Source organism: Lipotes vexillifer, unplaced genomic scaffold (genome assembly GCF_000442215.2).
Source record: "Lipotes vexillifer unplaced genomic scaffold, Lipotes_vexillifer_v1.1 scaffold940, whole genome shotgun sequence".
Classification (NCBI taxonomy): domain Eukaryota; kingdom Metazoa; phylum Chordata; class Mammalia; order Artiodactyla; family Lipotidae; genus Lipotes; species Lipotes vexillifer.
The window spans coordinates 9,152-35,153 of record NW_006775864.1 but is presented as its reverse complement, the minus strand read 5'-3'; the positions used below and the strand labels follow the sequence as shown (position 1 = coordinate 35,153).

Sequence of the window (26,002 nt, the reverse complement as noted above, 5' to 3'; positions counted from 1 at the left end):
GAATAGGGATATCAAAGGTTAAAGTGATTGTCATGGAAACATAACCCAGAAAAGGGAAATCAAATCAGAAAATATTTCTCAGCAAATATTCCTCAAGTCCTTGCCTCAAAATACAACAACTTTGTTGACTGTGCCCAAAATACAGTAACTTTTCTTACCTGTAACTATTTATATTAGCCTATCTTTGATGACTGAGCTAAGTAGCTGTTTATGAAGTGACATGAGTAAACAAAATTAGTAAGCAGGAATTAAATAGCCCTATTATTTAATTGCAAAGACACATACTAGAATTACCTAACCATTAAGGTTTGGGATCTTCATTTCCTATTGCAGATTTTACTTTCATCTTGGACTGTCCTTGCACTTGTGCATGTACTTAAGACATATTAGCCTGAAGCCATTCCAATGTTTATCATTAAGAAAGTTAAAGAGGTAGATGGAAAACTATCAGGGGAAGACACTAGAATTATATGAAAAGTAGCATTAAATTCATTTCATAAAGCATTTTGTTATTATGGTAGGACAGTACCTCAGAATGACAACAGAAATTGGTGGATTTTCTCAGAATTTTATATATATATATATATATATATATATATATATATATATTTAATGGAAAATCAAATCAAAGTCCCATCAAGATTTTTTTTTTGTAGAAAAAAATATATATATATATATATATATATATATATATATATATATATATATATATATATATAAGAAAAGAAGAATAATGTGTTAGTTTGGATCCACTGAGAAGCAGACACCAAAATAATATTAATTGTGCAATTTTTTTGGAGGGGGTCATTGTACATCTGGATACAAGGCTTTTGCTAGATTTATGTATTGTGAATGTTTTCTCAATCTGTGTTTTTGTCTTTTCATTTTTGTAAGGGTGTCCTATGAAGAACACTTGACAATTTTATGTATTATACTTCTATCAATTTTTCTACTATTGCTACTACGTTTTGTGTCCTAATTAATTGTTGACAACTCCAAGATGGTGGATATTTTCTCCTATGTATTCTTCTACAAGTTTAAAAATAGTAGTTTCTACCTTTAGGTGTATGATCTATTTTTAGTTAGTTGTTGTATAGAGTGTGAGGTAAAAGTCAATGTTTATTTTCCCCATATGCATATAATTGTCCCAGCACCATTTGTAGAAAGACTACCCTCTTTCTCATTGAATTGTGTTGGTAGCTTTGTTAAAAGTCAACTATCCACATACATGTTTTTTTTTTTTTTGAGAATCTCAATTTTTTACTCTTTACCTATGCGTCTACGTTTACATCTGTACCACATTGGCTTTATTACTATAGCATTATGGTAATTTTTGAAATTCTTAAAAATCTTTCAATTTTTTTTCAAAATAGTTGTACATATTCCAAGCCTTTTGCAGTTACAAGTAAATTTTAAATCATCTTGTAAATTTCTAAAAAAAAACCAAAAAAGCCTTTTAGAAATATGCTAAGAATATATTGCATCTACAGATTCATTTATGAAATATCAATACATTCACAATAATGTGTCTTTCAATCAATGAAAATGGCATATCTCTTCAGTTAAATATACTTCTATTTCTTACAAAAATATTTTGTAATTTTAAGTGTAATTTTTTATGATATTTTTTACATTGTGTTTTAACTATTGGCATTTTAAGTCTTTGATGTTATTTTAAGTGATATTACCTTTGTAAGTTACATTTTGCAAATGTTTGATGCTAGAATATGAAATATTTTTTGTATTAGTCTTGTCTCCTGTTACCTTGCTGAAGTCAGTCATTATTTATAACAGATATTTTTAAAAAGATTAAGGTTTTTTAAGTGGAAAATCATATCATCTATAAATATGGACAGGTTTACTTCTTCTTTCCCAAACTTTATACTTCTATTTATTCTTGTCTTACTGCACTGGCTAGGAGCTCCAGCCTAACACTGAATAAAACTGTCAAAACAGATGTTCTTTTCTTGTTCATAAATCCTGGAGAAAACACTGTTTTTCACCAGTAAGTATTACCTCGGTGATAGGTTTTCATAGATGCTCATTATCAGTTTGATGTAATTTCCTTCCAACCCATTTTTTGTTGAGAGTATTTTATCATTAATAGATGCTGGATTCAGTCAAATGATATTTTTTTACATCTATTGAGATAATTACACATGGTGATTTGCATTGATCGATTTTTTTTTTTTTTTTTTTTTTTTTTTCGGTACGCAGGCCTCTCACTGTTGTGGCCTCTCCCGTTGCAGAGCACAGGCTCCGGACGCGCAGGCTCAGCGGCCATGGCTCACGGGCCCAGCCGCTCCGCGGCACGTGGGATCTTCCCAGACCGGGTCACGAACCCATGTCCCCTGCATGGGCAGGCGGACCCTCAACCACTGCGCCACCAGGGAAGCCTGCATTGATCGATTTTTGAATGTTGAACCAACCTTACTTTCCTAGGATAAATCTTAGTCCTAATGTATTATCTCTATATAAGTATTGTTGGATTTAATTTTCTAATTAATTTTTGTGTCTATATTCATTATAAATATTGATCTGCAATGTTCCTTTCTTGTAATTTTTATCTGGCTTTGGTAAATATTATAATGCCCTAAGTTGTTGAAAGAGGACTGTAAAGCTATTGAATGACATTATATATCGAGAAAGATACACAGTTTAAAATGTCTAACAATAACCACCAAAAATGTTAGAGAATTTCAATTCTAAAAAAATTTAAAAAGGAATAAGAAAACACTATAACTTCAAATGTAATCTCAAATCAATAGCAAAGAAGGCAAAAAGGAAAGAAGAAAACAGAATTACAAATCTCTTGATAAATATAGGTAAGCATTTAGATATTTGTTTAAGGTGGGTCTTGCTTCTTGGATTTGTGTTCCCATTCTCTAATAGTTAACTAATACACTTTTCCTTAATTAGTCTGCAAGGAAATGCTAGCAAGTATTTTACCTTCAAACTATCTTTTGAAACCCTAAATTGCCTAGCTCAGTATTTGGGAAATGGTATGTGCTTAGGAAAGCTTTTTTGATTCTTCTCAAGATTAAATACTTGGTTGGTAAATGTCTAGTAACAAGGGAGGAAAAAAAATAGCATATTTTTCCATTAGGATTATATGTATTATATATTTTCATTCAAGTCTGATAATTCTTCCCTTAATTAACCATCAGTGACTTTTATTGAATCACATTCTGTATTTAATTAGTATTTTTGAATTGAGGCTATTCCTCATTTTACAAGTTAACTGTGGAAATACCTTTCAGACATTTGACTAATACTTTAATTAAAGCATAGAGTCATATGAAAGATATACCTCTTACCTTTGATAATTATCAGTTATTGATAATTATCCATACCAACTGAATAAGCTAGTAGCATGATTATATAGTGGCATGCATTAAAGAATGAGTATAACACTGGTTTATTTCTGAATCTAAGATAGCTTAATAACTGGAGGTACCAGAATGACCACATTATACCCCCGAGTCTCTGCAATATCACTGTACCATGCAGAGCCATGTGGAGAATGATATTTCTGTATGCATGGCTGCACACAAGTACAAGAATATGAGTGTACATGTATGTTTCATAGAATTTTGAATTTCTAGCCAAGTTAGTTTAAGAAAATCTTCTGATAAAAAATGAAAATAGCATCTAATTAATAGCACTTGCTTTAACCTTTGAGGGCTCTCTGCAAAGTCTTAGGCAGCCAAGCAACATCATGCCTTTCCCCCAAGGTACAAACACAAATATTATGAATAAATATTAGTTCTCATTCATAAGGAAAATAAATGTGTTGCATTGAGTATTATTATTCTCAGATAAGATTCCCAGATGTCATGGGTCATTTGTAGTATTATTGTTACAAGGAAACATGATAAGAAGTGATTCATTATTCTTTCTTCAAGAGATAACACAGTACTGTGCAAAAGTGGCCAAAATATACAATTTTTTCACTTTCACTGTCATAACGAAAGGTCCTGAGATCATGGATGTTACAAAATGTTACAAAATCTGAACATGATATAGGAACATAACGTAAGATTTAAAGTAAAGAATTCATTCAATATATCAAATACTATATCCCTTAATTGTTAAAATACAGAATTAATTAAATAGAATAATGGCTTTAACATGAATGAGTAATCTAAAGAATTGGCAGGGGAAAATGTTCTGGTTTCTGAAGTCTTATCACTGCCATGGACTTTGCACTAGATCAATTATTTTCTCTTTATTTTTCTCAACATTTTAACTGAGAAAATGAGTATGTTAGCCTGTATCCACACGAGGATGCTTCATAGGATGAATTACTAAAAGTGTTGGCAAATGCTTTTTAATTAAAATGGCTACACAATTGCCAACAAATAATAACCCCTTCATTCAAAATTGAATGCCAGAGGTTAACTAATTTGCCAAGGTCTCAAGCATTATTATTTTTTTTAATAGATCTTTACTGGAGTATAATTGCTTCACAATACCGTGTTAGTTTCCGTTGTACACCAAAGTGAATCAGCCATACACATACATATGTCCCCATATCCCCTCCCTCTTGTGTCTCCCTCCCATCCTCCCTATCCCACCCCTCTAGGTCATCACAAAGCAGCCAGCTGATCTCCCTCTGCTATGCTGCTGCTTCCCACTAGTTAACTATTTTACATTAGGTAGTGTATATATGTCGATGCTACTCTCACTGCGCTCCAACTTTCCCCTCCCACCTCGTGTCCTCAAGTCCATTCTCTATGTCTATGTCTTTATTCCTGCCCTGCAACTAGGTTCACCAATTTTCAGACTGTTAAATACATTTACCTCTTAAATATTTATGAAGCACCAAAGTTCCAAAATTCAGTAAATTATATAAAAGTATTTGCTCTTCATCTGATCAGACGTAGTTTTGTTCTTTAGCCATTTCATGTGGGCAGGTGCAGCAATGTTAATACAACCCTGATAACCTTGATAAAAAAGAAATACCAGGACCATAGAATGTTTGAGCTGCAGTACATGTTTTAAAACAATCTCACTGAATGTTGATAGTCTTCTGATTATAGGCCTTAAATTAGGATATTTTCATAGTTACCCCACGCTTACAGATAGACTCACAGTCTCCAGGTATCAGGAATTTAGGCTTAATTAGAATACTACTAACAATAGCACTTATAATACTACTTTATTCTTTACCAATGGATTTCTATTGATTTTATCAAATAAGAATTTTTATACAATTATTGGGCACTTAAGAAAACAGCTCATTATAAGATAATTGCTAAATTTTTGAGGTTTAAACTATGTGTAAGAAAATAGGAGATTTAAAAAAATGTGAAAACAAAATGAAAATCCACATAATGCAAAAATAAGCAAACAACAAAGAAACAAATTCAGCCCACAATTTTGCCATTTATGGGTGTTCTTTCCATAGTGAGTGTGACAGCTGGCCGCCAGAAAGAAGAGGTACAAAAGCATGCCACTGTGCATCACGGGTTATTGAACTTCTTTTCATTCAGAGAAGGGTTTTACTGTTGTGGGGTTAATTCTACTCTTAAAGCCCTGGTACATATATTTTAACAGATTTGACCAACAGTATCACACTTGATAATAATGAATTATTGTTTTCTGTTTCAAGAGGTATTTTCCATTTATTTAAACAAACACTCTAAATGAACTTAGATGGTTTATTTAGGTTTAGAAAATACATTTAAATCTAATATAGTTGATTAATATATGTTTACTTGTAAGTTAAAGAAAATAGAGTATCTTCTCTTCAATCTTCATAGGAATGATTAGAGGACAAAGAGGAGGCATTTTTTGTTTCAAATGAATACGCTCCTATCTCATTTGTGTTCTTGTTGGACTAAGAGGCTGTTGCAGAACTTTCTGACAACCAAGTAACATATGGCAGAGTGCCTGGCACATGGCAGGATCTCTATAAATGGGAACACATTTGTCCCCAGCCCACAAACTCTGTCACCCACAGATCCTTTCCACTGGCTCCTCCTCTTATTCTGCAAAGAGGTTCAACTTTTTTCTAACCTACAAAAAAATAAAGTTATTTATTTTCCCAGTTTACTTATCTTCTTCTCTCCCTCTCTGTCTCACACATTGTCCATCTCCAATTATTTTTTAAAGTATGCTTTATAATCACACCTTTTTTTTTTTTTGTTGTTGTTGTTGTTCTTATACGCAGGCCTCTCACTGTTGTGGCCTCTCCCTTTGCAGAGCACAGGCTCCGGACTCGCAGGCACAGCGGCCATGGCTCACGGGCCCAGCCGCTCCGCGGCACGTGGGATCTTCCCGGACCGGGGCACGAACCCGTGTCCCCCGCATCGGCAGGCGGACTCGCAACCACTGCGCCACCAGGGAAGCCCAATCACACCTTTATATTCTAATTAGTTGTCGTCTTCATGAGGGTAGAGACTACATCTCTTTTATTGCTCATTGTTCATTGTGTTCTCTGTTCTATAAGAATAAACTTGATAAATATTGGTTAATAAATGAACCCTCATCATGTATTTGTACTTATGTGACTTCTCTATGCATTATTCTATTTAAAATCCTGTTTTTAAGTTTGGCCATGAACCCACCTCTAAAAGCAATCTCAAGTCTCATGTTCTTGCAGTAACTGACTCTCCCTCCTCCTTTTCATGCTAGTTTTCCTAATATTTCTGACTACATTTTTGTTTTGTTTTGTCTTGTTTTAATTTTCTCTTGCATGGTTTCCTAGTCTGACAACTGAATTTAGAGGTTTCCCTTGTATTTATCATTGGCTCTCTCTTCCCTTTCTTTCCATTTCCCCACGGAGTAAATCACATATAATATTTTCTTCTTCATTGATTACTCATGGTTTATGGCTCCCATATCTCTATTTTCAGCTCTGCTCTTTCTCCAGAGCTTGAGAATTCAATGCCTATTGGCCTGCTACACACTTTCTAGATAAGCCACTTTCAGTTCAAACCTACGGACTCCCATCTTTTCATTCTTGTCCTCCGGGCATGAGAAGGTGCAAATTTCTGTAGGTTTTCATCCAGCCCTCTCTGCTATTTGCCTTTGCCAGTCCCCTATCTCAGGCTCTTCGTATCATTCCCCAAGTTATTTTTTAATTCACCCTGATCCTGACAAGTACTTCTATACTTCTATATGCTTTACGCTTCAAAGCTATGAGACAAAAAGCCTGTTTTCTAGGGGTATACCTAGAACGTAGCTTAGAAAGACTTCAGAAAAAAGGTATGAATTAATAATACATTAAGACAAATAAGTTCTTACTAGAAGAAACAATGAAAGTAATCAGGGGTTTCAAACGTAAATAATAATTTACATTTCTTAAATAATTTCCTTATATTTGTAACTTCTTTATATTTACATTTATAAATACTCAGTCAATAAATATGTGCATAGTTAACTTGAAAATTTATCTTGGTTTTAAGAAAAGTAAAAGTGGTTGGAGGGATAGGCCTTAAGGGCTTCACATCTATGCCCTGTGGAGGTCAGCACGCCCGAAGACAATGGCGCTGACAAATTGATATGGTGACAATTGCTCAAACTGTAGCTACAAGATACTTGCGTTTTGGAAGATCTTTGAGGAGTTGATGGAAAAGGAAGTTTTCTCATTTTTCCTTTCTGAGTGATGGTGGTTGCCTGGAGGAGTATGCTAAAGTAGATTTTGAGGTTGCCTCCAGGCTCAGTAGGAAAAATTGCAATAATTAGACAGTAATATCTACATGGGCACTAGGGATGTGAATGATGGTTGGTTCAATGTGGTAGCACTTTACTGGTTCAAACTAACCTTCCTCAGGCTTCCATGCACTATCACATCCTGATACTTAGTGAATGTTCTCTTTAACTGTGCCAGTTATGATTTTATAGACTGTGGCTTTATTTCCATTTGTTTTTATTCATTTTCTTGATTTTACTTATCCTTTAGAATTTTCTCTATATTACGTATTTTTGCAGAAGGAGCATATACCAAATATTACCATATATTCCATCATTCCATCAAGGTACAGACCTACCTCTGGTTAATTCAATTCTAATACAATCCAGTTATGGGATCTTACTCATATATTCATCTTCTCTCTCTCTCTCTCTCTCTCTCCCCCTCTCCCCCTCTCCTTCTCTCTCTCTCTCTCTCTCTCTCTCTCTGATACTATTCTTTCTGATATTCCAAACTCCTCTGATCTCTTTGGTATTAGTGCCACATTTTGCCAATATTCTCTTGAGACAAAATAATTACTTCTGGCCTCATGAATTAAAGTCAACAACATGAAAATATTTGAATTACATGTCTATACATTTATTTTCTTTTACCTCTTATTTGCATGTTTATCTGCACTTTTGAAGAACTAAAGAAAATTTCTGAAAATAGTCTTCATCTTTTAAAGTTACCTTTGCTGAAGAACTGAGAATTCCTCAGTTCAGGAAATATATGAAAATCTAAGAAAGAAAATCAATTCGGCATTGTTCCATGTTTTTCACTTCTTTTTGAAATCTTTAAATGTTTGAGTTTCTCAAGGTTCACTGTCATACCTTTCTCATCTCTATTCTCTTTCACTGGTTATGAACACGATTATTATGACTTTAAATACCATCTACATGTTCATGACTCTCAAATTTCTCTGTCTAGTCCAGACTACATACTAGTTCTAGACCTTTCATCTGACCACCCCTTAGGCAGAGACAATCATATAACCAAATTCATGCTCCCCCTTCCATTGTATAAGGTTGTAGCTGGGCAGTGGCTGACTAAGCATACCTACAGATCCAAGCACACCCTTTCATAGAGGTGTGGCCACATGCCTAGCTCTCTCAATTGAATGTTAGTGTAAGTGATGTGTATTCCTCCCTGGCCACGGCTTTTAAGAAGTAGGTTTGTCTTTTCCAGTCTATCTTCTTTCAAGCTACTAAGATGGAACTCAAGATAAACCTTGAAAGCTACATCTTGATAATATTGGTATCCAAGGTGACTTTTGAAGTGAATCTTGAATATGTCAGAACTTGACAAGAGTCTCTGAATGACTGGTTGGAATAAAACTGTCACCAGCAAAGCCCATGGACAATTGCCAAGAAATAAACATAGAATCTGGGTAATAAAATAAAGTCTAAACTTTTTTTTTTTTTCTTTTCCTTCGTGCTTAGTCTAGTTTCACTTGCTCACATGGTGCCATGTGAAGAGGCCTTGCACCCAGCACTTCAGACCAGAGTTCCTGGTGCGAAAAATGGCTACACCAGAACCTGAGGATCACTTCCTCAATGCTGGGCTCTCCCTGGTATTCCAAATGCATCAAGGTTGAAAGAAAGGCATTTCTGCTGACATGTGCAACATTACATGAAATAATTGAGGAACAACAAATTGTATCTACATGAGAGACATATTAGATAGTAAATTTAAATGATCATAATAGAAACGTCAAAAACTGAAATTGTTACTTATAAATATGACTACCTTTCAGTGATTGATATTATTAAATATGGGGTATTTATTTTAAAAACAACAGTTAGCTTAGAATGAGTAAAAGAATTTCAGAGTTGGTAGAGAAATTAGAAAATGTTTAGGGCTAGCCCCCTGCAACTAGGTATAAATTTTGTTGTCACTGAGGCATGTTCTTTCTGATATCTGAACAGAATAAATAAATGCAGAGAATCTGCAAATCATATTTGCCTGAAAACCCTCTCCAAGGAAAAATAAATATTCCTTTGTCAAGAGAAACCTTTCATTTCTTCCTTGATCGCCCAATGTAGATCTGGGTGACTTTTCCAGGATAAGATCTAATTGTGATTTATTGTCTTCAGCCCAGGCCCTTCATGTCTCTTCCTACAGATGCTTTCCAAATCCTGAATTATTCTAAGCCAATTTCATGTCTGTCTTATTTCTTTCCACTTTCAAACTTACTCTGACAAGCATGCCTTGTAGGAGTCTTTGAGTTCTTTGTGCCTGAGGGCATATTCACAGTCCAGTACTTTCAGAAAACCGTTGTCACCCCCTTCACCCTACAAATACTGTGGAACAAAAATGTTTCTACAGTGTAATGTTCTAAATAAATAAGTTTATTTTATTTTTGTAGTATCTTCGAGCAACTGACTACTGTCATAATTTTAATCAGAACCAGTCCTAGGTAACACTGTTATGTTGATAGTTTGGCTGTGGAGTTTTCCTTGTATCAGGCCTCTTCCTGTCAATTCTTTCTTTCTTTCTTTCTTTCTATCTATCTATCTAGCTAGCTACCTCTCATCTCTATAGACTTAAGGATTCATATATTTTTGCCTAAAGGTTTGTAATCCATTACTGTCCTTAATTATTTTTGTGCTCAAATTGTCTGGATTTGGCCAATATAAATTTTTTCAAGCTGAGTCTTGTGGCCTTTTTGTCATTAATCTTCATTGTTTCCTTTCATTCTGAAATAAAAAGATGTTTCAAACTCAAGTTGTATGTTACTCGAGCAAAATCATATATAATTTCTCCAAGCAGATCTGATTCCTTTTACAGGGTAATGGTATTAGTAACTAAGGTCTGCACTAGGTGTGCTCACTGTCATAGTGTCATAGTTTCTAGACCCATTCAATAGTCACAGCTAGGAAATACACACACACACACACACACACACACACACATGTAAAAGTAGGTAGATAATATGTGTATGTGTGTGTATATATATATATATATATATTTGTAAGTATGTAGATACATATATGCATATTCACACATATTTTTAAATGGGATTCTTTCTTGTTTTCTTTTCTTATTCTTTATTTATTTCTTACTTCCTTCATAGTGAGAACCAGGGCTCCCAACAACCATCAACATATTTACTCATTTGCTCCATCTATAATGTGTTTAAATATCTTCAGAATTGCTTCAACCACACATACATGCTTTCTCATTTCTCATTTCTTACACGAAAGTTAGTACATAATAAATGCTCTGTGCAACTTTTCTTTTTTCACTGAACTATGTATCCAGGAAATCCAGCCCATACCAACTCACAGAGATATTTCTCAGTTTCCTTTATGGCCGCAGTGTATTCATTTTGCGAATGTAGCTGAGTTTATTCAACCCATCTCCTGAATGCAGTCATATAAGTAGTTTGCAATATTCTGTCATTTCAATAATGCGGCAATGAATGACCTTGTGTATATGTGTTTTCATGTTATTGGAACCCTACCTTTAGGGTAAATTCCTAGAAGTGAGATAGTTGGTTTGAAGAGTAAATGCATTTATATCTATTGTATGAGCTCTCTATTCATATTTTTTGCTTCTGTTTCTACATCTCCTCAATTTTAATTGGGGAGACATTTTAGACGTGGAAACTTTCTTTGTAACTGTTAACATCTATCATACATAGATGGCAATTATAAGTATAAAATTGAATTAACTTTAGTAGGTTTGGGTGTTCATCTTACAAATAGGAAAAACAAACAAACAAACAAACCTAGGGGTAGCCAAAGATTGGCTTATCTGCCAGTTCCTACGCACATTAGCTGCACACAGTGATGTCTGTTTTATATGCACTCATCTTTGTTCAAGCCATAGGCAATGAGAGGCAGACATGATGATTCTTTAGAACTATTCTCTTCATTAGCAAGTACTAGATTGTGCTATACCAGGTACCCATGTGTTAAGTGTGAATAGAGCCCCATGAATTCACATAAATGCTGCACTCACAGAAAGACTGAAATAATCCCCCCATGGGTTGCAAGAAGGCTCTTAAGGTGCTTTGCTAAGTCCTCTGATTGGTCCCTTTTCCTTGGCCCACCAGTTTTCTCCTGCAGTTGTTTATCGTGCAAGAGATCAATTCTGATCCTCTTCCCTCAGAAATGGACCTTGATTTCAAATCTGATTAAATTGTTCTCTAAAATGTACTATTGAATTTTAATGGACATAGAGAAAAGTACACGTCAATTTACAGCTTGATGAATTTCCACAAGTATGACAAGGCCCTAACTCATGAAACAAACAATTATCAACACACCCAAAGCCTCCCTTTGTACCCCCTTCCAGCCACTACCCTCCTGCAAAGGAAACCATTATCCAGACTGCTTATATCATTGGTTTTACCTGTTTATGCATTTTGTACAAAAGGAAACATAGAATACATAATACATTCTTTTGTGTCATGTGTCCTCCTTTTGCACTGACTGTACTGCTATTCTGCACTCAGCCTTTGTGAGATCAGAAACCTCTTTGTACTGTCACCAGGTTATCTGCATTGACCCGGGGTCCAGCTCAGATTCAAGTCGGCCACATACGCCTTCATTTGGCATTAGCTCCTTGACATCTCACTCGGCAAGCCGGAGCTGCTTCCAGGTCTGAGGGTTGGGTACACTTTGCTGTGCTGGTCAGTATTCCCAGCCTTCCTCTTATTTACATGGTGCTGTGACATTTGGCTATATTTTCTCCCCTATGGAAATCCTGAGCTTTTCGTGCGTTCCCACAATGGCATTTTTGACACTTTTCTTCTTGCAGTAGACATAGGGGTGTGCAACGTTTGTCGGTATTCACTCGATAAATATAAATTAAGAAAATGAACATTATTGTTTAAGAAATGTGCATCTAATTATAACTACATATACAAATATCCACCAAATCCCATAATTCAGTCAATCTGTTAACAAATATGTACTGAGCACATTCAATGTGCAAGATACTGTCCTAGCTGGGGAGGCCCAACGTTTAAGAAGACAAATAAACCTCTCTGAGACCCTACATATAATCACCCACTGTATATCTTCTTAGAGCAAAGACAATGGGGACACAGAAACCAAGAACCAAACTTGGTCTCTCACCTTCCCTGATCTTGTCATAGGTAAGTACTCAGGAAATGGTAGCTAGTATTAGAAGTGGTGCTTGATCTTAGTCAAAATGCCTAATGCCTCTGCACTTCAATTGAATCAGTTGAGAAATATATCTGATTCTATTACGTATCCACAGATTTTATATGATTGGGGGAAGAATAAGAGCTATTTAGTAGTAAGGGTTGAGTGTGTGTGTGTGTGTGTGTGTGTGTGTGTGTGTACGTGTTTTATTTCATTATCACTTACCCCAACTTCAAACATAAAATAATTACCTGAATAATATTTCTTTGGTCTTTGACTTTAAAATAAAAAACAAATGACATTGACATTACTGCTTATTTTAAGTAAAGGTACAGTGTATACTCCTGTCTATTACTATTCCAAGAATAAAGCTGTCAAATTATAGATATTGAATACACACTGACCTTTTTATTTAATAAGTCTTGTGAAAAACCTATTGTGTGTGTGTCTGTGTGTGTGTGTGTGTTTGTGTGTATATATCATCTGATATCACATCACAAAATCCCTTCTAAGGGAAAGGAAATTTCTCCTGTACTTTTTCAGTTCTGTTATCAAATACTTGCTTGTGCCAGGATGAACGGCAACAGCCTGAATAACTTTATGATAAATTCACAGTCTTTTCTGTTGCTCTAGGCTATCACATACAGCTCTATTTTCCACTGTATACTGTAACAAAACTGAAAAATACACAAACAGGAAAGTCACTGTGTGGATAGAATGAATAATTGTGCTTGCTCTGTGCATAGGATGAATAATGCCTTCACCCCGGGCAACTTAGCTTTCATATATGAAGTGCGGGGGATGTGCTTCTTAACTTTCTCTGAAGAATACTGTGAAAGCTAACTAATGAAACATGATGTTTTCAAACAGATGCTCTTATACTCCAGATGAAATGAACAATTACATCTCAAGATGCAACTGGAGAAAGCTGTTTTAGCTTCAGGAAAGCTCTTTTCTTTGCTGATAGCAGAAGTGTCTATATTGTTTAGAATGTGTGTTTTCTAGAGTCGAGTTTTTAATAAAGAATACAGAATTAAATGATGTTCATAGTGTCACATGGTGTTTAATTCAGAATAAAGAGCTATGTGAGGTTTGAAACTTGGACACTTTTTAAAGGCCAAACATTCCTCATGGGTGGGTTGAAGCATTGGTTTTGAAAAGCATCTTTGGCTCATTTGTCACCTAGGAGAGAATAATTCTGAAAATCTCTCTTGAAGTTTTGCTTGTAAATAAATGAATGCAGAGAGTCATCAACCAACTTCTCATGGTTTGACCGAGGAATGTTTCCTGAGTTCATGAGGACAAATGTACGATTCCTCTTAGAAGCCATTGTCTTTCTTATAAAACCATTCCCTATTCTTCAAACTGTACACAACACTGTCAACACTGCAGTGGTAGCAAATAGGTTTTATTGGCCTAACTTTATAAGGCTCTTTTCTAATAGTTAGGTGTAATGAGTTGAACTGTATCGCCCTAAAATTCATATGTGGAAGTCCATCCTCCAGGACCTCAGAACATTATCTCATTTGGAACCAGGGTTGTTGCATACAGAAGCAGTCAAGATGAGATCACGCTGGGGAGATTTGGCGTTCGGTACATATGACATTCCATCACGTATATGTACAGCCCATTACAGTTAAAATGTGGTGGTCACCCAGTTTTCTGTGGACAGTGAAAGAAAGAACTGAGGAGGGCCATGGTGGCGAAGGTCACAGGCAAATTAATTAGACAGCCCTGGTTTCAAATCCCAGCTCCACTGTTCATTCACCATGTGTACCAGGGAATGGACTGCCTTCTTTAATCCTCAATTTTTGCATTTATAGAATGGGCTTAATAATAATAAAATCCACATCACCATATTTCAGTTATTTTGCAGATTAAATGAGGTAAACCATCTCAGACACTTAATCAACCCTCAAAAATGCTGGTTCACTGTTATTATTTATTAACTGGTACAGGTAGAGTTTTTTGAACGGCTCTGCTACATCACAGGAGGGAGTTTCCATATATTTCACTCACTACTGCTGCATATTAATATGACTATAAACCATTTAAATGGGAATTACAATAGACCCGCCATGGCATCAAAATGTATCAGTGAAGTTCATGGGAGAAATGCCATTTCTTATCTCAAATAATCTTTTGTTTTGGAAGTACAACATAGTTTTTCTAGGAGGAAGACTTTTCTCCTTCTCTAGGCTTCTGAAAAGGCACCGATGCTAACTGAGTGAACTGTTCAGACAATCTATCAACACAACTTCTTATTGCCAGAATGATAATACAGCTTATAATTAAGCAAGTTTATTCAAGCAAACAAAATTTATTTGCCAAGACGTTTTAACATTCTATTAGCTCTTTCTCAAAGTCAACATTGAATAAATTAGTTACTTGGCAAAATTGTGTGCATAAGTGACACACGTAGTACCGATGTCCTCATGGTCACCAGGGGCACAAACATACTTAAAGTCACCCAAGATGACCGGGCTTTTGTTTATAGTTATCGGAGTGATTTTTACTGTCATTATAACTAGATTATATTCTTCTTGAGGACAGATCTATCAACTACTTACTTGAGATCTTTAAACCACTTTTAATATTGTGTTCTATGTTTGATGATGATGCTAATAATAATAATAATACTGATAAATAATTAGGAGGAGGTGAAATGAGAGGAAGATAAGAAGATAAGCCTACATTTATGGCACACTGTTGTAAGCAATTTAATCTATCCAATTTTCACAAAACCCCATAAGGTACATACTATTGTATCCCTTTTACAACTAAAGAGACTAAGGTCCATAAAAGGTTGATTAATATGGTTAAATGTTCACTGTTACAAAGTGTTAGAAAAGGTTCTGATATTTCAAGTCCAGCACCAGAGCCCACACTCTCTTGTTCTATATTGTATATACCATCAGATTGTTTTCGTTTAGTCAAAATAAGCAAGTGGTCATTATAGTAATGGTACTTCTTGCTAAACCAAAGAAAGGTATGTGGCTCCATATTGAGTATTGGGGTCAGTATACCTGGATTTGTGGCTCAGATGTAAGTAACATCACATCTTTCAGCTTCAGCCCATTTATCTTCAGAATCAAGTACTTCAATTTAATTCTACACACTCTTAAACATCTACTTTGTGCTTGGCCGTGAACTCAGTACTAAGAATATTAGTGAGATGTGCCCTAGAGGACTGCATCAACTCCAACATTCTTCCAAAGGTGGAGAGTTCACATTATATAACTTAAACATTACTGATTTAAAGGATATAATTTCAGAATTCTAAAGAAAAGTCAGCTTTTTATCAATTTGTATATTATCTGAAAATCGGGAAAGAGACATGATTATGTATAGAGTCTCACTATTCCTTCCTTCCTATTTCAGTAGAAGATTCATCTGCTGGTAATGACTTCCTGTAACAGAGAAGGACAAACCTGACTCCATATTGGATCTATTCCTTTAGTGCTAACCTTTGTGCTCTGTTGCCTGTGTTTAGTCATGCTGGCTCTGCACCTTTGTAATAGAATGTAGCCTACAGCCTGAAATATACATGGCAGTCCATTGTCAAGGCTCTGCCTCCAAGGCTTGACCTTTAAAGATATAACACTTTTCACTCCTATAGAGATAAAAAGTTGCAAAACAGAATAACATTTGTCTTGTTGGAGGTTTATAGGTACATTGCACCCTGGCCTACATGGACAGCTGCAAGAACAAAGGATTCAGGGACCAAGAAGTCTGCCACAACCAGCCACGCCCCCTCCACTTTTAGCATAAAAGAAGCCTGAATTCTAACTCACACAGTGGCTCTTTGGGAGACTAGTCTAACCCCTCATCTTCTCCCTCTGCTGACTTTCCAAATAAAGTTGCTATTCCTTTGCCCCAATACTCATCTCTCTCTCGATTCACTGGCCTGTTGTGTGGCGAGCAGTGTGAGTTTGGACTTAGGAACATTCCCACTTTCCTCTGCATCCCCAATTTCTTGCCTATGTAACTAAGGACACTCAGTTCCTCAAGAAGCCTCGACTGACCACGACCCGCAAGCACTCTGAATGGAGCATTTTTTGTGTGTGCTCAACCTGTGCATCCTCTATCCATTAGGATACATATAGTCATACAATATAATTATAAACTTAAGTATTTAGCATTACCACTAGATTTTTTTGCCCCTAAAAGGCAGTAATTGTGTTTATCTCCAACCTTCAGTAAATTGTAGGCCCTCAGTAAATGCCTATCAAAGCTGATTCCCTTTTCATGATGTGTCTGCAATTTGCACTCTGCAAATTTTAATTCTTCCAAATCTGCCTTCTGGTCTGGAAACACAGGAGCCAATTTTAAGTCCTTTTTCTCACGAGAGTTCTTCAAATACTGAAAACAACACACTCTATCTTTAACGTGTATACACCACTTGTGTATATTTTTTAAGTTGAAGTATAGTCGGTTTACAATACTGTGTTAGTTTCAGGTGTATAGCAAAGTGATTTGGTTTTTCATATATATGTATATATACACATATATATACATGCAATTCTTTTTTTCAATTTTTTCCATCATTAGTTATTGCAAGATATTGAATATAGTTTTTGTGCTATACAGTAAATCCTTGTTGATTATATGTTTTATGTATAGTAGTGTGTATATGTTAATCCCATGTTCTTAATGTGAATGCTTTTAAGCTGTAGATTCTGATTTGAAAGGTCTGTGGTGGGTCCCTGAGATTCTGCATTTCTAACAAGCTCCCAGGTGATGCTCCTGCTGCTGCTGTAGAGACATCTTTGAGCATCTGGCTTCCGAGAGGCCTCGCACTCTATCTGCAGCTTCTCTACCTCCATGGCTAACCAGCAGAATCTGTTTCAGCGAACACTTAGAAGTCTGTTTTGGAGTCTGCTTATCTTATTCTTTTCAACTAGCCTAAGAAGATAGTAAGGAGGACTGTAGTCAAAAATAGGTTATTTTCCTTGATTTCCAAAGTTAATAAAAGTGAATTCATTAAACTAATTTAAGGGAAGCATCATGGTCAGATTTTCACTGAAGTTTAATAAAAAAGTATGTGAAAGACCTGTCCAGATGCAATTTGTACTGTGATGCATAGGACTCCATGTGACAATTAATAAGATCACAATTCAAATGACATAAATTTGCATTCTCAATTATACTTGAAAATGAGTTATTAGTCATTTCAGGCTGAGATGCACAGATGTAATATAATGCACTTCCCAATGCGTTAATAGAGAAAAGCTATGTTAAAGTGAAAGTAACAGGCTCTTTTGAATTTTCAAGAATAAATCCAATATAAAATACTATGGTAGTATATCTGGAAGGCACAATTTTATAAAGTCGAATAACAATTAAGTGGTTAATATGAGTAAGTCATTGTTCTAAACTCTTCATGTGAATTATCAATTTATACCAATAACCTGTATTGAGATAAGTACTATTGAGGAAGGTGAATTAGTTATTATTATTATTTTATAGATGAGGAAATTTAGGCATAGAATGGTTAAGGAAACTGCCCAAAGTTACACAGATCTATGAAGCCTAGTTATGATGACTGGCCTGAGTGGTCTGATTCCAGAATGTACCATTGGGCTGTTATTTTCACTGCCTCTCAGGGGCTGCAGCCACACAAGCAGCATCGTTTACTGTGCTCTAAATCCCCCCTATAGCCCTCCTAGTGTTCCTCTAAATTCCACTAAATTATCACTTGAGCAGAGTAGAGACATGCACTTTAAATGAGGGAACTGATATTTATTTATTTAAAATATTTATTCAATATATTTGTAGGTACCTATCTATCAATATGTTATATAAATTTGCATCCGCTTGGAGTCATTTAGCTTCATGTCACCGAAATCCAACCTTGATCTGATAAGAAAAATATTAGCATCTCCATTATTTGAGTCCAGAGTATAATAAAACACCTGAGAATATCCTTATGCTTAATGAGAACACTCCCCCTTCCAGAGAGCTCTCCCAGCAATCAAATATACTTAAAAAAATTACAACAATGATTACATATATCCTCTTTTATCTAATAGATGGAAAACACACTAGACAGAATGATTATATACTGTTATTCCATTGTCTGTAAGAAATCTTATAAGATTATATCATTTTCCTTTTCCTAACTATGTATGTCAACAATATATTCACTATTATTAAGAAAATTTTTATCTTCCAAATTTTTGGAAAAAAACTAAACACATAACCATGTTGGTTAGAATGGTTCTATATACGTGTATACGTGTAGAATAGTGAGTGACTCACAAATTGACACAAGACAAAAATCTCATGACCTCTTAAAATAAGAATCTCACAATACAAATGTGTATTTAGAAAGGTGATCAAAATTCACTAGTAGAAGCATTACAGTATATGCAAAAGGATCTGGACCATCCACTCAACTTATTAAAATTCATGAGACTTTAAAAACACTGCCTATCCTAAGAGAGGTGTAAATAGAAAAATCTATTTCACAGAAATAAGAAGCCTATTCTAAGTTCACCTTGGAAATTATTTTCTTCCATACAATTCCTAAAGATTTTTTACCCTATTTATATCAAGGGTCATTTCAGAAAGGGTTGAATGCAGATTACTCTGATATGTTTTACTTCTCAATAAACTGTCTATAAAATTATTCTGAATATGCCTGCCTGGTCCATTTCCCCAAGTGTCTGTTTACAGCAACAATGCACATGTGTACATAAACAAGCAAGGGAAATTTCTATCTATTGGTGAAAAAATTCCTTTATTGTCCTAAGTGAAGGCTGTTATTATCTGATGGAAGATATATAAGCAAGTGACAGGGATAGTTGTCTTCCTCAGTGTCATATGCAGGAAAACTTCTAGATTTTTTGGAAAGCATTTAAGTATACTATTGAACTGTGAAACAGTTATGTTTTACATCTATAACTGGAACAGATTTTTTAAGTGATTTGAAAAATTAGTGCAACCACTACAACAAATGGTTGAAAAGATAGGACAGAATAATCCATTCATTTTTAAACACTGTCCCTTTACATGGCTCACTGGACACATGGCCATCAAGCACTGCAATGCACTTGGCATAGGGCGAGGTCTACCAGCCATGCCTCACGAGCCTAGCCTGCACTGCACCAGCAATGGCCACTCCATTTGTGAATCGGAAAATATGCCAGAGATTTGTCCACGTTCCACTTCCTACTTTGTCATGTTTCCTTCATCTACAATATTTTCAGATATTTTAAATCATGAATAAGGGTAAACAGAGGTCAATTGGACCTGGAAAGGGAGACTAACAAATCTAGAAATTATAACATACTCTAGTCACTGAATACAAATACTACACTAGTTTTATAAAATGCTTCTAAGCATTTCTAAATCCTTATTGTTTGCAAAATTTCTTACATAATCTCACTTAAATCTCCCAAAAGGCATCATTCCCATTTCTCAGTTTAGGAATTTGAGGCACAAGGGACTTCTGCGATTTTATAAACCAAATAAATGAACCCAGATACTTGAATTCAGACCTTCTGAATCCATATCTTGGCTTTCTCTTTCTAAGTACCTAGTGGTAGGCTAACCTAGAAGGATGTTTTGGGAACATTTACTATGCAAATATTGGTTGATGGGCTCTTTGGTTAAAAAAAAGTAGAGAATGCATGTTCCCGCTATTGACTTGATATTCATAAAATCAAAGAATTTACTAAATTAATCTGTTAACTACTATTTGCTTTCCAGATTTTTTAAATGTTTCAAATTTGTTAGAAACAATTAAGTTTTATGTACGTATATATGTGTGTGTGTGTGTGTATTTGGGGAGAGCATGTAAACAACAAAGAGATCTGAGTTTTTTTTAACTGATCTAGGAAATTAATACTCTATTTAATATTGCTTAGAGAATACAAAATTATATATTTCTATATTCTTGATAAGGATCTAACTATGTAATTTAAATATAATAAAACATTCCTGTTCTGTGGGGCTTTCCTTTCAATATATTCAGTGATTACTGATCCCACTCTGACACTATTAATGAAAGGGATTAAAACAGCTTAAAAAAATAATTAGGAATATATAAGCATATTCTCACTATTTAAAGACAATTTTAAAAAGAGAAAGAAAAACTGTGTTTACATTGCAGGTAAATTTGTAGTATGTTACTATCCTAAAAAATAATAATAATATGTAAGGAAGGCATTCACTATTAATACTCCAATTTCCTATTTTGGCTCCAAATATCTACATTCAAAACCAGTAACTGAATTACCTAAGCAAAACTAAATGCAGCCACTTAGAAAAACGTGCTGGAATTCTTATTGAATTAATGTTCAATGGACTTTTGATAAGAAATGCTTATATAAGAATACTTCCTTTCTCTCTAACAGATTATACATAGGAAATCTGAAAATACCTTGAAAAGCATGCAAATTAGAGTTTGTGGAATATGTAAATGCAAATTAATTTTTGGCAATTTTACCAACCTGCACATATTTTCCTTTTATATTGGAAAGGAAATTCTAAATAGAAGGAAATGGCATTGAGGATAAAGTGTAAAGGAGTCTATTATGCTTAGTATTATCAAAGAGGAATAAGAAGCTTGACTAGTTTAGCACATTTAGCAACTCACATATTTGAGTATTAAATATTCAGCTAAAGTATTCTTCAGAGGTCTTTTCAAGAACCATTCTCATCCACAGTGAGACTCATGACTTTAAAATCTTGTGAGACTGTCATAATTTCTTATCTACATGACCTATTCCTCACTTATTTTAACATATCATCCAATGGTCATAAAATAATTCAGAATCTCCATATGGACATTTAATAAAAATATTATAATAAAATTGGTCATGGTTGTCCATTTCTACAATCATAGAAAGAATAACCATTGACATTTGTATTTCAGTGATTGAACTTACATTATTTTGCATTCTTCTCAGGTAATCAATCATTTTAGGAAAAAATAGGAAAAGCAACCTTAAAACTTCATCAACTTTGAAATCTTTTGACTCTCTGAAACTTTATATTGTATAAGGTGTTATCCATCAAAAAGCTATCCAATCTTATCTATGTGAGAAATCTTTTCTTTTTTTTTAACTAGCCTTCATTTTATTTTATTTTATTTTTTCTAACATCTTTATTGGAGTATAATTGCTTTACAATGGTGTGTTAGTTTCTGCTGTATAACAAAGTGAATCAGCTATATGTATACATCCCCATATCCCCTCCCTCTTGCATCTCCCTCCCACCCTCTCTATCCCACCCCTCTAGGTGGTCACAAAGCACCCAGCTGATCTCCCTGTGCTATGTGGCTGCTTCCCACTAGCTATCTATTTTACATTTGGTAGTGTATATATGTCCATGCCACTCTCTCACTCTTTTAAGTGCAATATACATTACATTAAACAGTTGGAGTAAAAGAAAGTCCGATATTTGATTACCATTTTTAATAAACCCAGTATATTTTTGGTTGAGATTTGTAAGTGCTAAATTTTAATCGTGTAATGCATGTTAAGACATAAGTTCAAAAGTACTGAAGAACTTTTAGGAAACAAATTTTATCTCTTTTAGAATACATCAAAGTGCTGGACTAGTCTTTAGATTAATGAGGGTTAAAATATTTCTATCATAGATCATTAAAGTAATGTAAATTATGTTGCAGGCTCATTGGCACTTAAGTATATTTTACAGTGTTTAGTTTGTGTCTCAAATTTGTTTTGATTTTAAAAATTTTATAATTAGCTCACTATATTTTCATCTAGAAATCATCATTCATTGCTCACCACATACTCATTTTTAATGAGAAATACATGATTTTAAAGGAAGCGACAAAATGAACACCAGAAAGGCAAAAAACAATAGCAATACACCCCTTATCACCATCAGAAAGGGCTGAGAGTCCAGTATGTCGATGTAGCCTACCTTCACAACTTGTGATATTTTCGCTGAATGACCTTGTCTCCCTGACTCAACCACTGGCATTTGATGTAGACCAGAAGAGTCCAAGTCACCCTCCTTAGTTCTTTGCACTTACCTCTCTGTATTTAGTCAGAATGGGACCCTCCCTTACTTCTAAGTGTCTGATAACTAAAGCTCTAGTATCACTGCACTTTAGCAGTGATCTTTAGAGCAGCCATCTTTATAAACTACCTTAGTGCATTATGATAGGAGAGGATCTGACATACTCTCAACTGTGGGATGAAAACTTTACAGAAACAGAAATCTGAAAGATAGTTTGGAGTCTGGCTGCAGCCACTCAAGTAATTGCATTTTCGGTTAGCACCCACAGCGAGTTAGAAAATAATGAATGCTCTCCTGGAAGAGTTTGTGATCTGAGCCTCACTCATCTACACCCAGTTAGTTGTTTGGTCTGTTGTTTGGTTAGTCATTTGGTCAGTCTCTCTCTCTCTGCTCAACTTTAAGGAAGGTCCTTTCTAATTTTCTCTTCTACCATTGTTTTTCACAGTTGATCTCCTCTATCCCCACCTTACCTACAGGCTGAAAACCAATCTAAAATATGGTTCTCAATGTCGACTGCACATTAGGATGATGTGGGGAGCTTTAAAATCTCAATGCCTAGACCATCTAATTCCAAATCTCTGGAGGTAGGGCCCAAACATCCATGTCTTAAAGCTTTCTAGGTTCCATTGTATATCCAGGGTTGAAAACCACTTTTCTATAAATTATGCCTGAGACTTTAAATTATCTTAATTGTGAGATGAAGACTTTCCATAAAGAGAAATTTTCTCCTCTACTTGCTTCCTACAATTTACACATCCCAATATACAAATGTTCTTGCCATACAATCATGGCTTAATAGAAGTTACTTCTAAAGGATTACTCTCTCATACGTACTTTTGATTATCAGGATATTATAAACTTATCTCACATGACAGTTACGATCACTGGATACTGCTGTGGAAATGACCACCTACCCAAGCCTGGAGCACTAAACTCTGCATACTCACAAAAATTGCTTGAGGATTTTTAAGATATAAATTCTCTAGGACTGGGCCCTGATCAGGTTGAAAATCCCCAGCATTCTGTCTAATACATAAATTAAAAAGGATTTCCTCCCATTCCTCCTTCTTTTTGTTTAGTATTGATGGTTTTACTTGATTTTGGTTATGGCTGCCTTTTAAAATAATTAAACTAAAGTAGATCCCTCAACGTTTAGTATTTTAGAATAATTTATTTATCTGGTGTGAATATTTGATTGAATATACACAACTTTCCAATTTAATTAAAATAATGTTAAGAGTAAGTGGATTAAACTTTATATTTTTCTCTCCTAATAAAAGGATAAAGTGCCTATAGATCTGTAATAGGGGTTTAAACTACTACTAAAATATGAGAATGTTCTTTTCTTACCACAAATCACTGCTCCCACTCCTCTAAATTATTTCTTCATAATTTCAATAGTTTACTCAAATTGAAGTTGTCTGTCTCAAAAAATATCAGTGTCATTAATATAAATTCTACTTACATGATTCTGATATAATTGGTCTGGCTGTGCCTGGCATCCATATACCTTAAGTTCTTCTCAGGTGACTCAAATGGAGAGCCCAGATTGAGACCTGCTGCCCTTAACCTTGAATAGAAACTGCAGCCTAAGGAAACTTTCTTCAATCAACAAGAATGAATGAATGAATGAATGAATAGCTTCTCAGTAGTTTCAATAGATAAATACTGGCAAATGCACACACCTCAGAGTGAGGACTAGTAATATTTTAAAACGTTTAACACTGGGGAGGGGATGCTAATCATGGTGCCTGATGTGTTCCAGAGCTGTGGCTGGTCTTTCATTTGCTTTTTCTTTAAAAGAAAACTATTTTTCTACCTTATTTTTCTCTTCATAGGTAGCTAAGAAGTGGTGCTTCATCCAAACAGTCCCTCAGTGAAACAAAATAGAAAAACGGACTGGGGCTGGCTTCCAGCAGGAAGTGAACCGTTTCAGAGTCCACAGTCCCCCTGCCCTGTGTCCATCAGCTCCTCTAAGCACTGTTGGCAATAGACCTTCTTACCTGTCGTCCTTTAAAGATTTAATTAAATATCTTCAACAGAAACAGTCTGAGGCAAATAAGTGTGAGCAGATATAAGAAATGGAAACCTAAGTCAGGAGAATTTTTTTTTCATTCTATTTGCTTAATTCACAGTTCAGAATTTGCATACAATGTGTACCACTGCAGATCTGTTCTACAGACAAAAATATAGTTACTTGAAATATTGTGCTTAAAGAACTCTAATGTTCTATCATCATTACATTATTTACCAGATATTTTTCTTTTTTTGTTCAGGTTTCAACACAGTTTTATCGGGTGGTTTTGTTTTCTGTGAAATACACCAGAGGTTGGGGGAGGGGACAAATTGACTTTACGATATAAGGGTTTTCCACCACTAAGGAAAGGGGTGGGGCAGGGTAGGGCATACTGGGGATTGGATTCATTTTCCCACCTTCTTTTGCTTTGCTAACATTTCGTTTCTCTCTCAGCAAGTACCAGAGGACACAAACACAAAGAAACAAAAATAGCAGGATGAACCTCCAACCAGGCTACTCCCAAGCCTTTCCCCAGGCTGCACCAGGGCTGGGAGGAGCCGGGTAGCTGCTCCCCAGCCCTAGGACACACGGGAGTCTGCTACCATTTTCAAATATCTGCAACTCAATTCTATGTCTTTGCCTTTCTGACAATGACTCACCCAGATATTCCCATCTTGATGGTAGGGTTTCCAATTTCTCCCTGTGTCGCTGTAGAGCATGCGGTATTGGGTCACCCAGTCTGAGCTGCTGTATCTTCCTTGAGTTGCTATGGCACTGATCTGCTTTCGATTGCCAAAGTCAACCTGAAGCCATTGATAATGGTCACTGTCTGATGGAGACCATCCCCCAGCACCTGAATAAGGTGGAGACAAGAGGGTGAAATAGGTATTTAATGTTGAACTTCTACAATTGACAATGGATCATTCTGCATCTTTTAATTGCCTTGGTAGTACCATATTTCACAGATACATTATGAAGTGTCCTTTAGATGCCTCTGGGACTTCAACTAATATTCTTAAAGCTGGGTAACATTGATACTGTAGCCTCCTTATGGTGTAATTATGTGCTCATTTTCTCCTGAGCAAATGTCTTCATAATTCCTCGATTAGGTCTTATTAGTACATGTCAAAGTCTAATTGGCTGAGGGTTGATCAATGTACCATGAATTCTTCAACTAAAAGTCACTAGGGAAAG

General features: G+C 35.2%; 1 protein-coding gene across 1 annotated transcript in view; it reads right to left on the bottom strand.

Moving 5' to 3' along the window:
• Nucleotides 1-25,657, bottom strand: part of LOC103075697 (contactin-associated protein-like 2) — a gene marked incomplete at its 3' end in the record, with an annotated part of 1,289,195 nt that extends 1,263,538 nt beyond the window's left edge. Inside the window, exon 1 of the mRNA XM_007450234.1 lies at nt 25,468-25,657. Coding sequence (XP_007450296.1) covers nt 25,468-25,527 — 60 coding nt within the window. The remainder of the gene's footprint in view (nt 1-25,467) is intronic.
• Nucleotides 25,658-26,002: the final 345 nt, after the last annotated feature.